Genomic DNA, 16742 nt, shown 5'->3' on the forward strand with positions numbered 1-16742 from the left:
AAATTTTACTTGAGTATTTTTCGATAGAAATTTTTCATACTTAAAAATATATAGTTATATTTCTGTACTCAAAAAAAACGCACCAAAAATGTCGTTTTAAATAAATTCGTTTTATTTATTTTTTTAAATAATTTATTTTTTATCCAAAAATTTTCCGTTTTGAGGCATTGTGCAAGAAATTACATACAATATGCTGCAAAACATATCCAAAAATTAAAAACATCAAGTTTGCGGTTTTTTAAGAACAATGAGCTTCAAATTTTCATTTTTTACCGTGCATACTTTTTTAAATACTTTAGTATATAGGTTTTGATCAAACAATAAACAGTTCAGCTACGATTCACTCAATCAAAATAAAATATTTCTGGAATGGAGAAACACGAAATATGTTTGAAAAGGGCCTATTTTACTTTTTTTATTTGAAAATTTTATACAAATATGAATATATCTCGAAATTTATGCAACCTAGAAAAAAATTACTTAAGTACTTTTCGATTGCAATTTTTTGTACTCTCAAATAATCACATAAAAAAATATTGTTTTCCTCTATTTCGATTTTTTTTCAAAATCTGTAATTTTTGAATAAATCATAACTTTTTTGTCCATAATTCTTACATTTTGAAACATTGTGCAATAAATCACATAAGTTGTCCTCTAAAACATATCCAAAAATAAAAAAAAATCGAAACTGCGTTTCTGGAGAAAATTGATTTTAAATTTTTGTTTTTGAAATAAAAAATAATCTGTAACTTTTTTTACCGTGCATATTTTTCTCCATATAGTCCTAAGCAATACCTACAACTTTGTAGAAGATCTCAAATCGATCGGACAAACGAGTTACAGTTTTTTAAAGATTTGCCATGCGTTTTCCGATACGCCCTTCTCAAAAATAAGGCGAGGTTCAAAATGGCGGTCTGAAAGTGCATAATGGCATTTTTGGTCATAAAGAATCTGTATGCAAATTTTCAGGCGATTCAAAATATACAAAAATAATCGGGTTTGCGAAACGGCGTGGAACCGCTCCATGTCTATTCCGGCTTAAACCAGCCGATGGTATTTTGAAGAAAACAAAAAAAAAAAGTCAATTTGGACAAATTCAGATGTAAAATTGTGAAGTTCTAGTTGGCTTCGATCCCACGACTCCCAATACGCTAGACTAGGCGCGTTAAGAGAGCCGAAGGAGATGTTGGGTTGTGAAGGAAAATATGGGGTCGTGACGGACTTTGGTTTCAGGTTAGCCGATTGTGCTGCAAAATCGTTACTCGTTCTGTGGCGTAGTTGGTTATCGCGCCCAGTCTAGCGTACTGGAGTCGTGCGATCGAAGCCCACCATAACGATTCCATTATTTTTCACAATTTAGGTTTCATTTTGTCCAAATTGACTTTTTTGTCTACGAACGTCAGGTTGTTTCCTATTAGTGTTTTGAAAAAAAAAAAAACATCTTATTAGTGTAATATTAGGATTAGTGTAAAAATCCTGAATAAATATGTTTACACTTATTCTTTCTGGGTTCCTATAAGAGTTCCGGTATGAATTAGTGGGGTTTTCACAATTACTTTTTCATGTATTATTTTTGTTTATGGTTATATCGGTCATGCGACTCAAAGGTAAAGGGAGTATTTAGAAGATTTTTGCAAATGATGAAATGAATACTGTGGATGTGGATAGGCGTCGCAAGGGATCGACAAGATTGAAGTTTTATTAGGTGGTGACAATTGAGATTACTTTTATGAATTCCTCGGAGAAGTTTTTCAGAGATTTGATCATGCATGAATTATGAGTTTCATGAATTTTCAAGAAAATCTTCGTATAAAACTTGTAGATTCCTTCTTTCAAATGCTCGTTCTGAAATTTCTCTAAATAATGGCTAATAATGTCTTCCTCAAAATAATCTCCAACTTATTACCGAAGATCTTCTTCTACCTAAATGTTTTAAAATTTAAGAACCTCAACCAAGAATTCCTCAAAAAAAATCTTGTCAGAAAGTTTACTAAAGGCTCTCTAGGCAATCGTAAAGAATTTCATTCAGCAAATGTTAAGATCTAAGCTGCGCATCATTAATTTTCTGTTAGATTAGACAAGGGGTTATTTTAAGGGCGTATGTTATTCCAAAGAAGTCTAGAAAAGTTCCAACCAGCCATTTTTGCATTGGTCATTAAAATCCTTGTTGTCTAGGGGTAACAAGATACCCCTTTTGCACATTTTCCAAACTGAACAGATATCCCCCTTTATCGCCCTCCAGGTTGACTCCAGCCGACATATGTACCGTGCCGTGATGGAAGAGGTCGTACGCTACCTGGACCGCTGCTACCGAAGTCTGGACGCATTGCAACCGAACGTCATTGGGCGATCAAAAAGTGTCCTCCAAGTGTCCAAAGTGCACACTAGCAGCAACAACAACAACAGCATCAACCACGACTCGGACAGTAGCAGTGCCAGCAGTCCCCGAGCCCGCAGCAGCACCAACCTTAACGATGTGCAAAAATCCTATACCAAAAAGCAACAGGAGCTGTTGAGCCATCACCACCAACAACAACAGCTTCAATCGCATCCCGCCACCAGTTCCGGTACGGCTACTCCGCTGCTGGACGAGGATTATGCCCCGCCTTCACCTGCCAGCTCGTACAGCACTTTTCGTGATTTTACATGGTGAGTTGATAAAGATTGTTATCGATCGTTGATCGTGTGATATTTGTTGAACTTCCCAAGTAACCACTAAGCATTCATCGCTCCAATCAGCGATGTAGTGCTAGTATATGTTCAAATGACGTGATATTACAATTTTTCCAATGCAGCCACGTTGGATAAGCTAGTTTGTCTTAAATATCTAAAATTTACTACCAACTGATCGAGTTTTCTTTAAAAATAGACCTTTTGAATGCCCAACACTAAGCAGTAGAAAATGTCTTGTTTGAAACAACGATTGTCAGATTGATTTGAGAAAATTCATCTGTAAGGGGACCCCCTATCATCCCGCCCAGCATGCCCAAAAGAGAGCTTCCCACCACCCGCAGATAGTCTGTAGTCACCTCATCCTACCGAGCGACCACCTCGTAAACAAAACGATCCGCTAATTTATGGGTTGCACGTGTTAATTATAACACACAAACTGACGAGCGGCGAATGCATCGACGGATTGGGTGCACCCCGAAAACAAAATATACACAAAAAATCCTGCATCCAACTAATGATGGGGCCCAAAACATAAATACGCTTAGCTAGATCCAGATTATTGCCGGCTAGTTTGTCCGCACGAGCTTTACAAAGCGAGGACAAGTAATAAAAACCTTGGATAGTTCACCTTGCAGTGGTTAATGAGTCTTTCTCTCTGAGTTGGCAATCTATCGATTTTAAAATAAATCTGATCGAAAATTCTGAATTCATTTGAGATGAAGAATAATGGTGTTTAGAAATTTAGAAAAAAATTTAGAAAAGAAATGAATCGAAGCCACAAATCTAGAGAACCAAATGGTCATTAAGCCTGAAATTTAATTTTTCGGCCACATATCGATCAAATTTTAAGCCTATCGTCCCTGAAACTGAACTGAAACTGAACTGAAACTGAACTGAAACTGAACTGAAACTGAACTGAAACTGAACTGAAACTGAACTGAAACTGAACTGAAACTGAACTGAAACTGAACTGAAACTGAACTGAAACTGAACTGAAACTGAACTGAAACTGAACTGAAACTGAACTGAAACTGAACTGAAACTGAACTGAAACTGAACTGAAACTGAACTGAAACTGAACTGAAACTGAACTGAAACTGAACTGAAACTGAACTGAAACTGAACTGAAACTGAACTGAAACTGAACTGAAACTGAACTGAAACTGAACTGAAACTGAACTGAAACTGAACTGAAACTGAACTGAAACTGAACTGAAACTGAACTGAAACTGAACTGAAACTGAACTGAAACTGAACTGAAACTGAACTGAACTGAAACTGAACTGAAACTGAACTGAAACTGAACTGAAACTGAACTGAAACTGAACTGAAACTGAACTGAAACTGAACTGAAACTGAACTGAAACTGAACTGAAACTGAACTGAAACTGAACTGAAACTGAACTGAAACTGAACTGAAACTGAACTGAAACTGAACTGAAACTGAACTGAAACTGAACTGAAACTGAACTGAAACTGAACTGAAACTGAACTGAAACTGAACTGAAACTGAACTGAAACTGAACTGAAACTGAACTGAAACTGAACTGAAACTGAACTGAAACTGAACTGAAACTGAACTGAAACTGAACTGAAACTGAACTGAAACTGAACTGAAACTGAACTGAAACTGAACTGAAACTGAACTGAAACTGAACTGAAACTGAAACTGAACTGAAACTGAACTGAAACTGAACTGAAACTGAACTGAAACTGAACTGAAACTGACTGAAACTGAACTGAAACTGAACTGAAATTGAACTGAAACTGAACTGAAACTGAACTGAAACTGAACTGAAACTGAACTGCACACTTAGAACCTCTTAGAACAATTTCCTTCAAAATCCATTACAAACAACAAAATCGAATGAATTACGTAGAGTACATAGGTCATTGCATACCTCTAGGTTTTTAACGTTAAATGGAGTTCTCTGGCTTTGATTACAAAAATGTACCCGATTTGTAATAATGATTCTCGCTACGAGATTATAGACTAAATGGATCGATTTAAAAAAGTGAAACATTATTAATCACGTACCTTATAGATTGTATAAAAGTAACAAGACTCAATTATCTGTTTCTTTATCTATTTCGAAGTGATATTGAACCCTTTCTTCGCTTCAACATAAGTTCAAAAGAAAGCCAAAAATGCATTTTTCTTTGACGCGAATCTTGTCGACACGAGGCGACTCCAAGGCGTGGAATTCGTTCAGCCAATCGGTCCGCATCATTTTCAACCGCAGCAGAGCGTCTCATCGCACGTGATACCTAGTTCGAAAAGGCGCGGATTAGTGTCAATCGGACAGATTTTCGTCTGTTTACATTCGAGGTTCTAGGTTTCCTTTGGGATGCCAACCGAATCAGTTGACGTAGGCTGAACGGGGTGTTTGCAGTTGAGATTTCGGTGAATCAGTTTATGTTTCCGAATTTGTTTTGGGACGATCGTTTGTTGTCTATTTTTGAGAAGATTTGGATGTGTTTAGAAACTGATGCACGGTTGGAAAGTCTATGTGTGCCTTTGGTGGCCACAGAATCGCTTTTGCAGATCACAAAGTTGGTTATTTACTGCACCATCTATTGTATATGGTAGCTGAAGTAGCAAGTTTATGTGGAAGTTATCAAAATATATGATCAACATCAATTTTCCTACAAATTTCAATTTTGTTTTACTAACCAGAACATAGACTGTGCTATGTTTCTCGATTTTACACACGATTCGAACAAAATCTGTAAATTTATGTGATATATGATGCATATAATTGGAGCTCGACATGATATTGATATTTGTATGATACAGCATGTAAACTTCAATAATATGTCATGTTATCCAGAAGGAGTCCAATATTTTAGCTCTAAAATTTACATTATTTCATGTTTATATTGCATGTATGAAGATTGTATACGATTTGCGCCATCATTCGTTGCAATACCTGCAACAAAGATGCCCAACTCCTGATGTTGCTCACTTTTATCTGAATCAGCACACAAACTCGAAATCATAAATTACCGCAGAAAATTGTCGCCATTTACCGGCCCCCGGCGGCCATTAATCTGCGCATAAACATTTCGACTCTCGAGTGCCAATTAAGTCATCATACATATATGCCGGTGGACCAAATCCACTGGACGAGACGAGGCGCGACACTCCTTCTCCTAGGGCGCGATCGGTCAGCTCGACGACGGTCGTTGATCTCGATATTTTACGATGTGCTCGTTAATCTCTGCTGTGATGTACTTGTTCGAAATTTGATACACCCTCGCATCGTCCATCTTCCAAATATAGCGCCACAGAATGATCAATTAAATCCAGTTTCTGGTTTGACTTTCCCGTTGCAGACGACGTTTGTCGAAACGCACCCAGATGCTGCCAATTTCCAGCGTCTAACTAACATTGACTTCCTTTTCCTGATCAGCCTAGAAAACCTCGAAGTAGGCTGGTCCTTTTTTTCAATGGGACTCTGCACAAAAATATACCTCTCTCTCTCACTCTTTCATGAAACTTGTAAACAACAAGGCCAGTAAAAGTCAAAATCCCATACAAAATCTAAACAGTGCAGAGGCCTATGCTTTATGGATCACGGGTTCACTAATTGACGTTTTAGCGGTGCCGTGTTATTTATGTCACCTTAGAAACCAGTGAATTCGGCACCGCTCAAACGTCAAATTAGTAAACTCATTATTTGACGTTTTAGCGGTGCCGTGTTATTTAGGTAACCATGGAAACTAATGAATTCGGCACCGCTCAAACGTCAGATTAGTGAACTCGTGCATAGGTCCATTACGCATTGCAAGAAAAATTTTGAATCATGGAATATCATGAGCTATGGGTCTCTGCACGAAAATCTTCCTCTCTCTTTCACTCTTAGATAAAATTTGTAAACAACAAGGCCAGTAAATGTCAAAATCCCATGCAAAATCAAAACAGTGCAGAGCCCCATTGATTGCCAAATTTTTCAACAAAATTATCATAGTCAGCTATGACTTGGAAGATAATTTTATGGACCTATGCACGGGTTCACTATTTGACGTTTAAGCAGTGCGTGATATTTATGTCATCATGGAAACTAGTGAATTCGGCACCGCTCAAAAGTCAATGGGGATCTGCACATAAATCAGTCTCACTCTTTAACTCCTTCATAAAATCAGTAAACAACAAGGCCAGTAAACGTCAAAACCTCATACAAAATCAAAACAGCGCAGAGCCCCATTTAATGAACTCGTGCATTGGTGCATGGACCAATGCACGAGTTCACTTATGTTATGCAGAACCTCACCAACCTTCCTTAGCCGAGTGGTTAGCGTCCGTGGCTACAAAGAAAAGCCATCCTGAAGGTGTCTGGGTTAGATTCCCGGTCGGTCCAGGATCTTTTCGTAATTGGAATTTCCTTGACTTCCCTGGGCATAAAGTCTCATCGTACCTGCCACACGATATATGAATGCAAAAATGACAATTTAGGCAAAGAAAGCTGTCAGTAAATAACTGTGGAAGTGCTCTTAGGCTGTGAACCGTTTCACCAGTTCGTTTAACTATTAGTTAAAATTTGACATTTCAATAGTTATTTTCCCCTCACATGGTTAAATTGAACATCGCAGTCGACCCATTTGAGGTTTGACAGTCGAGTAGTTATTTCAGAACAAAGTTGACAGATGGTAAGATTCTCAAATCCACGAGAGCAAAAAAAAACTTTCGAACTGTCAAGTTTAACCATGCTCCAGAGCAGGGTTATTTCTAACCGGAGGGGAAATACTATCGAGCTGTCAAATTTTAACTAAAATTTAAACGAACTGGTGAAACGGTTCACAGCCTTAGAACACTACGCTTGAGTAGCCGGGTCTGTCCCAGTTGGAAAGTTAATGCCAAGAAGAAGAAGAAAAAGAAGAACCTCACCAACAACACGCCGAACTACACCAATCGATGTGCTGTAAATTGTCAACGATTTGAATCATATTTAAAACTGCAACTGCTTACTGTGTTTCATTTCCTCCGTGCGGGGATTGCTAGCTGCGCAAGCAATCCAAATTTTTAAATTTCCCCGGAATACTATCATTCCAAACATTACATTCATTTCTTATATCTATGTGTTCTGTGTTAGACAACACTATCATCCTTATTTGGTATAACAAAATTAAGCTTTTGTTTACATTTGATTAAAAAAATACTACATTTTATTTGCCGTAGCAGTTTCGAAATTTAACAGATGAGTTGATTTCACCTGCTTATAAGAGAAAAAAGAGTTTTAAATTTACTTAACCTAACTTAACCTAAATATATAACGCATTAATCGTGGCAATAGAAGATTGTAACGATTTTTGTCTGAAATTATTAATTATTTTATTTGACATTTGTTCCAATGTTTCAACATTGGATATTATATGTAACTCATTGGTACTATACCAGGAAGGAAGCTTCAGAATCATTTTCAAAATTTTAAATATTGGTACAGCATACAACATGGCTGGCCTACAAATTTGTTTGAATATCAAAAGCTTGTTCTTGAGACATACTTTTGATTTTCTATTAATAAGGGGTAAAGACATTTTACATATTTATTACATTTGGTTTGAATGCCCTCAATGTGATTTTTGAATGTTAAATTCTTATCTAGCATGAGCCCTAGATACTTAACTTCATCTGACCAATTTATTGGAACCCCTCTCATCGTGACAACATGTCTACTTGAAGGTTTCAAATAAAGAGCTTTTGGTTTATGTGTAAATATTATTAGTTGAGTTTTGGAAGCATTAGGAGAAATCTTTCATTTGTACAAGTATGAAGAAAAAATATCCAAACTTTTTTGCAATCGACTACAGATGACACGCAGACTTCGTCCTTTGGCGGAGAGGCCTGTGTCATCCGCAAACAAGGATTTTTGACATCCCTGAGGTAACTCAGGTAAGTCAGATGTGAAAATATTGTATAATATTGGTCCCAAAATACTGCCTTGAGGAACACCAGCTCTTACAGGAAGTCTTTCAGATCTGGAGTTCTGATAATTAACCTGAAGTGTTCGATTTGACAGATAACTTTGAATTATTCTAACAATGTATGTTGGAAAATTAAAGTTTTTTAATTTTACAATCAAACCTTCATGCCAAACACTGTCGAATGCTTTTTTTTGTCTATGTATGAGCAAGACCAGTAGAATAGCTTTCAGATTTGTTGGAATGAATAATTTTTTTTTAACACGTAAAACTGTTCATTGGAAAAATTTGCGTTTTCATTTATGTTCTGTTCAAAAAAAACCTTTTCAAAAAGTTCACTGATGGAAGAAAGCAAACTGATTGGACGATAGCTAGAAGCTTCTGCAGGATTTTTGTCTGATTTTCAAATTGGTACAACCTTAGCATTTTTTCATTTGTCAGGAAAATATGCCAACTGAAAACATCTGTTAAATATATCAACTTAAAATGATAAGCTGCTTTCTAGAAGTTTCTTGATGAGGATGTAGAAAATTCCATCATCGCCAGAAGCTTTCATATTTTAGATTTTTTTAATAATTGTTCTCACTATTCCCAAATCAATCTCACAGGCATTTTGGAAAACATTCTCTTGATTAAGAATATTTTCGAAGTCCTGAATAACTTGATTTTCAATTGGACTAGTAAGTCCTAAATTAAAATTGTGCGCGTTTTCAAACTGCATAGCATATTTTTAAGCTTTTTGCAATTGGTTAGTAATAATTTGTTTTCCTCTTTCAATGCCGGTATTGGCTTCTGAGGTTTTTTTTTCAAAATTTTAGATAATATCCAGGTATTTTAGATAGAGCCAGGGTCCAATTGAGATATCGTATTTTCAAAATTTTTGTTTCCTAATTGTGCAAAGCGTTTCTTGATATCTTTCTGCAAATCCTGCCATATAATTTTCATAGCAGGATCGCGAGTGCGTTGAAATTGCCTTCTCCTTACGGTTTTTAGGCGGATCAATAGTTTATAATCACGGATTCTAATTTTACTTCACATTTTGGAATTGCAATGCTTCTGGCTTCAAGAATAGAATTTGTTAAAGTTTCAAGAGCATTGTCAATATCAAGTTTTGCTATATTCCAGTCGGCTCGAAAATGATTGAAAGTGGAGCTGATAGGATTGAGAATCGCTTCATGGGATATTTGAAATGTAACAGGGACATGATCAGAACCAAAATCAGCATGAGTTACTAATTAGCTACAAAGATGGCTAGAGTCGGTTAAGACCAAAGCAGGGCTATCAGGATATTGAAATGGAAAATATCCTGAAGAGCACTCATCAAATAAAATTCAGCCGTTCGAATTACTTTGCGTATTATTCCATGACTGATGTTTGGCATTAAAATCATCAAAGACAAAAATTTTTGACTTATTGCGAGTCAATTTTCGTTAAAATTTATAAAGCATTGAAAAGGCAAACAGGCAGCTATGAAAGTATATTTACCAAACTGTGTTTCAACAGAAACACCTAAAGTTTCAAAAACTTTAGTTTCAAATGACGAAAACATTTGATGTTTTATACGCCTATGAATGATGATAGCAACTCCACCAAATGCTTTATCCAGTCGATCATTAAGTTGAACAAAAAAGTTTGGATTTCTTTTGAATTTCGATCCAGATGTCAAAAAGTCCTTTTTAACATCCAAAAAATGAGCGTTCTTATACAATATACACTCCCGTGCATAAGTTTGGGTTCACCCCCTAAAAAACATGCAAAAGTGTTCTGTACATATCTTTGTGATTTCACGTCCAATTGAAACTCTCTAAGTCGCATTCGGAAGGCAAAGAGTTATTCTTACCTCGTATGTGTTTTTCCAAAAACATTCTTTGAACTTTGTATACTAAATTTTTACTTAAAGTTGTGACATTTTTCAAAAAACACACTGAAAAATCATATTGGACGGGAGTGTATATATAAAAAAAATATTTTCGTCTATTAGAGGAACGTAATCTACTAACAATTTTATAAGTGAATTTATACCAACTTGGACTGCTTCAGCCATGGTGGTGGTTTTGATCATTGCATCAATCATTTGATTCAATTGTTCATTTTAAAAAAAACAACAAAATCAGCAGCAGACATGTTACTATAAGTAGCGACATTTTCTGATGATTTTTCTTTTGATTCTCCGTTGATGAAGTGACGGGATAGAAGTTAACTGTGGCATGAGCAAGGATATTTCTATTTGATTTGAAACGATTAGACCGGTTACCCGTATGAAGGAAAGGAACTGAAATTACCTGCGACAAAATTGCCATGGGAATTTCCTTGGGTTCATCCAAACAAAATTAAAAGATTCGTACGGTTACCCGACGGAAGAAAATTAACTTGTGAACGAGCATGACTATAATTTACCTAACGGGTAAGATTATTAAGCAAGCGATAGTTGACTGAAGAATTATAGTTTTTGGAGACTCGGCTAGAAGAATTCGGGTATGTGGCTCAACGATTCGGTTCGAAGAAATCTCTAACGCAATTTATTAATTTGCCACAATTTGTTTATTTGAAAATGTGGGGCAATTGCAGAATATTTTCAATATTTTTTTATGCAACTCCTTCAATAAACAAGGAATTTTAAATAATTTTGCCAAATTTTGCCAAGATATACACAGCTCACACTATTATGGATCAACTGGTCACAATTATTAGTCACTTTATTCCACATGTTATTGAAATGCAAATGACCCATGAGAGTGTAACTACTAGACTTTATAAGCTTAACTTTCGGGCTGTCGCGCTGTTGTACTTTGTACAACAGTTGTGATTTATATGCTATCATTTTGCAACAAAGATATCTATCGACACCAAACCAAAATTTATTCCTCAAGAATCTTCTTAAGAACAATACTCGACAGTTTATATTTACAGTATGGCCCTTTATAATACGGTAAAATCAACAAATGTACATGGGATAATGAACGCACTATGTACGGTTCAAGGAAACCACAGTTTGAAATCGTCATATCTTTAAATCCAGATAATATAGAAACCTAGGGTCTTTATTAAAGTTGTTCTGGAGGTGAATCGCTATCTGATGGTACTTTAATTCGGAATTTGACCGCTAGATGGCACTAGTGGGCATGGAAGTTTTACTTTTGTTTTGCAAATATTTCATTATCCTGACTATTTAGAAGGATGACGTCATCGGCAAAGTTGTTTAGTAAGTTAAGGACTATCATTTTTCAAGCTAGTTGATTCAATATTTTGCCACTAGGTAGCGCTAGTGAGCATGAAACTTTTGTTTGTTGATATCTCAAGAGCCTGACCACTTAGAAAGATAGTGTCTTCGGCAAAGTAGTTCAGTAGCTCAAGGGCTATCATTATTTGAGTCAAGAAATAGGGAAATAGGGGCCACCATGCGGCGCTAGTGCATGGATTTTTAAAGAATTCTTAGGAAAAAGCAATATTTTCAACTACTAATTAGCGTTATTATACATCGTTAAAACTATAAAATATTTTGTTAGAAGAAACCGTGCTATCTGTTTAACACTAGGGATCGAATATCATTTGTACCTTAAATTTCAATTAGCCATATCACAGCAACGGCTCAACCGATTTTCAATTTTTTCACGTTTCCTCAATCCATATTCCCTAGTTTAGTATGATAAGGAAAACATGTTTCTAGGGGTGTTCAAATATTCCGTAGAGCAATGAAACCCATACAATTTTTTTCGTGCACTGAAGTGGCATTAGAATCGTATACAAATTTACCGCGAATGTTATAATTTTTGGTTTTTCAAACTCATCAAAACAAATGATGCATGTGAAGCATAACAACATTTTGAGCATCCCTAACGAGGCAGATTTGTGTAGATCGAAGATTTTGCATGCCAAGTGCTCTGAATACACATGCTAGAGGTATTGATGGTATTGAAGGGACCATCGACTCATGGAAATATCGAGCAATGGAACAGCAATCCTTTGGAAAGCTGCTTCTAGGGACCATCATAGTAACCATAAAATTTTGTTTTTAGTATGGTTCCATGAGTCGATATCGAGTCATGGATCATCGACTCATGGAGGTATCACTGTATATAAATTTTAAATTACACTCAAGATTTATTTTACTACCTACCTACCTTTTCACCTCTTTTGCCTGTAAAGTTTGTTTGACTCGACTTCGAGTCAAGTATACGACATTGAAGACGACCTTACAGTTGAGGTCGGAATACGCGTATCTGCCCAAGGATACAAACTCTGGTGGAATTAAATGGTTCAGTACTAAATTCGGTTTTTCACTTATTAATGTTCACTGGGCCTTAACTAGAAATTTAATGCTGAAAAACCATATTTGGACGATTTCAATTTTGATTTACAGGCCAATAAATAAAATATACTAAAACTAGTGATTTTTAAACAAAAAGAAGTTTTACGTCTTAGCCAGAGTTCTTCTTTCTGCTCAAATATAGGTAATGTTTATGTTGAAAACTACATGTCGTCACTTTGATACTTGTTTCAAACATGAAACAAATACCGTAAAATGGGGTGTTAAGGACTCGTGGGGTTTTAAGGGATCGAACTTCTCAATCAAGTTCGACAAATCACAGAGACCTTGGAAATCGATATATAAGTCATCTGAAATGCTCCATTTGTTCAGAGAATTGTGAACTGCATTATGTAATAGGAGCTGTCTATTAATATGAAGTATTGTGGTTTCTAGAATTTGAAAACCTTTCAAAACATTTTTGTTCGAATTTTATGGGCTAAATACATTTCTCTACAAAACCATGAAATATATTTGAGAAAAATTCGCGAGTAAGATAGAAGATAAGGAAATTTAATTGAGATCACAGAACAGACAAAAACTTCATAAAATTATGTCTGGGTTTCAATTTTCAGAAACTTTTATGAAAAAAGTCTCGTTTTGAAAATAAGTGGGGTGTTAAGGAATTATCTATTCCAAGTTTTCTAAGTAACTAAACTCATTAAATTTATGCCGTAATATATTTCAAAATACTTTTGAGTTGTTCCGTCAAGTTGAGCTACAATGTAAAGTTAAGGGATCTATTTAGTAAGTCACTAAATATCTCAAAAAATGACTTATTTCAAAATTTGTGAAATTTGTAGGAAAATCTAAATAAAAACTGATTAATGTGAATATGTTTTTTATGATAATATTTTTATAAGTTGTTTCATCACATTGGAGAAAAGTTTGCACATAGGAATGATTATCTTATTTTAAATGGTTTTGGAGCAATTAATTCTTTTAAGTTTTGAGATTTATTGGCGAAATTTCGGTCCACGGGTTACATTAATAAACAATCGTTTTGATTAAAGCCGACGTTTCGAGCATTTATTTGCTCATCTTCAGGGCAAACTACAATTTACAAAAATATATATATATTATTTGTCTGGTGAAGTCTGAAACATTAATTAATACTACTTACATCATTGATTTGTTTTTAAGTCAAGTGGGTTTGGACATAAGCATTGATTGAACGGCTAACAACATTACACTGCAATTTAAAAATAAATTTTGGACATAATAACTTAACTCGCATAATTTTAATTTGAACGGAGCACAAACTTACACAGCTTTCACCCGAGCACATCTAAACAGGTATGACCTAAATTACGCCACTAAATCTCAAAATCAGTCTAGACGGTCGATATTCCATCAATTTTTTTTAAGTATTACCTAGGTCCTAGATAAACAATTATAGTATAAGGTTATTTACGAGCTTTTTTTGGAAAATATATAGTGTGCGGTATAGTGTGAGCGATTCCGCTCTGTATTGGAAACTTTTCGTTAGGATTTTTCCCGATCATGCCACTGGGTGTTACATGCAAATCCGTTATTTGGTGTGGTGCATTATTTAAAAGGCAAATTGGACACTTACCCTATTCACACTTAAAGCTTGTTGAAATTATCCATCTTTTGACAAGTCATGACAAGATTGCTCTGCACTGTTCTAGAATACGAATACTGCATATAAGTATAAAAATCTTTTCAAGACAATTGTGCGATGCACTGATAGCTTGCTTGAAAATAGAATCAATAGGTATGAGAGATTTAGCAGTTAAAATAAAATGATTAGCGTTTTCAGGAGTTCCAACTTATATAATATAATATTGAAGTAATACCATCTTTTTTAGGATTTAACAAGACCTTTGGAGTGGAGGGGAAATATCAACGATGTTGACCAAAATAATATTTTTTTGCTGTTGGCAAAATATAGTTTTATATACAAAGCTCAAATTCCTTAACACCCCATTTTGCATTTTCGTCAAAAATCACACATTTTTATGATTATCTCAGAAATCTGCCATAGGATCGTCTTCATTGTAATTGGCTTTTGATATACACGCCGGGAGAATGGTTGGACAGAATTTTGTTCAATTATTGGCATACTAGAAGTTGCTCGAATTTTAAGTGGATTTTTTTTTTCATCCCTTAACACCCCATTTTACGGTAAGTTTTTTTTTTATAAAATCAATTTTCAAATAGTTACTATTTCTGTTCAAACATATTCACTAAATTACTACAAAAAATTCATGCCACGAAAAATACATGTCATTGTTTTGCACATTGTTTAACAGGCAAAATGGATGAAAATTTAGGGTTTCTCGTAGATGTTATGTCGAAATCAGCGACCTACCCAAATTTGCCTCGTTAGGGACGCTCAAAAAATTGTTTTATTCAAATGAATTTGTTATTCTTGTTATTATTCACGATTTTTTGAATCTCACAAACGTAAAGTCGTTGCATTTCCGGTAAAATTTGACACAGTTCTTATGCAGTTTCAGTTAACAAAAAAATATGTTGGTTTAGTTCGTCCTCTTAATGCTACAACTATATAACTCGAATTTTCGTTTTGAGGAGGCAATTTTTCTAAACATAAATCTTAATTACATCTGCCAGATATTCACAGATCATAAGCGTGTGATTCAAAGTAAACAAGTCAAAGGGGCCCAGATAGCCGTAGCGGTAAACGCGCAGCTATTCAGCAAGACCAATTTTCTCGACTTCCCAGGGCATAGAGTATCTTCGTACCTGCCACACGATATACACATGCAAAAATGGTCATTGGCATAGTAAGCTCTCAGTTAATAACTGTGGAAGTGCTCATAAGAACACTAAGCTGAGAAGCAGGCTCTGTCTCAGTGGGGACGTAACGCCAGAAAGAAGAAAAAGTCAAAGCTTACTTTTCCATCATATTATCTGTGATTATCCATCACCTTGTGAAACGGTCAAACTTTCAACGTTGAATAGTTCAAAATTTGAATTTTCGAGTTATCTAGTTGTAGCATCAAGGGGACGAATTGCTCTAGAGGAAATTCGATCACCCCTAGGAATAGTTTCTTCCATTCGTACAAAACTTGAGGATATGGACATGAAATACGTGAACGAATTTCGAAAATCGACTGGGATATTGCCGATAATCCATATACATAGATATGCTTGATAACGGGGCTCCTAGTGTTAACAAACTCTGTGACAATGCTGTTGTAATCCACTGGTCAGGCAAGATTCTTCAGCCATAGGTTCCGTTAGAACACCTCTCAGTAATACCAAAGAGTCCTGCTTAAAACTCTGTCCCAAAAGTCGCCTAGTATTCCTTCAACTTATTGGTTATTTGAAAATTCTGTCAGAACCTTTTTTTGTGAGAATTATGATCCGCATTATAGAACTCCTGTTTCAAAAATGAGTTGCCAGATTCTGTTTTTTTTTAACATTTTCACCACAAGCACCGTACGCAAACTGATAACAAATTATTTCTCTGAAGAACTTTTCTATAAAATCTTTAATTATTATTTATATATTTCAGATATTATTCTATGAAAAATTTTCAATTTAACACCTTCCGAGTTGCTTAAAACATATTTTGTTGAAATCAATTCAGAAATTGTTCCAACTTGTCATATTTATGGCAACGGTTTTTTTTATTCGATGCTATGACTTAGAACTTAGTTAGAAGGCGTTCTCACTAAATTTATTATTCCAAAAACTTTACTAAATATATCACGGGGGCGGGCGCACGCTACGGCACTGGCACCATGACCCCACTTTTAGCACCAACAGCACTGAGTGGGAATCTGAAAAAAATCCTCCAGGTTCCCAAATGTTGTTCCCAAATCCAAGTAAATCATTTATTCCATTTTTG

The 16742-nt window shown here is 35.4% G+C and overlaps 1 protein-coding gene across 6 annotated transcripts in view; it reads left to right on the forward strand.

The window, feature by feature from the left end:
* The window catches only part of LOC5566239 (flocculation protein FLO11), a 481107-nt gene that overhangs the window by 461631 nt on the left and 2734 nt on the right, over window positions 1–16742 (forward strand). For all 6 annotated transcript variants that reach the window (XM_021841162.1, XM_021841164.1, XM_021841163.1 and 3 more), the window contains one exon: window positions 2243–2649. In XM_021841162.1, coding sequence (XP_021696854.1) covers window positions 2243–2649 — 407 coding nt within the window. The remainder of the gene's footprint in view (window positions 1–2242; window positions 2650–16742) is intronic.

The sequence above is a fragment of the Aedes aegypti genome, chromosome 2, assembly GCF_002204515.2.
Source record: "Aedes aegypti strain LVP_AGWG chromosome 2, AaegL5.0 Primary Assembly, whole genome shotgun sequence".
Lineage (NCBI taxonomy): Eukaryota > Metazoa > Arthropoda > Insecta > Diptera > Culicidae > Aedes > Aedes aegypti.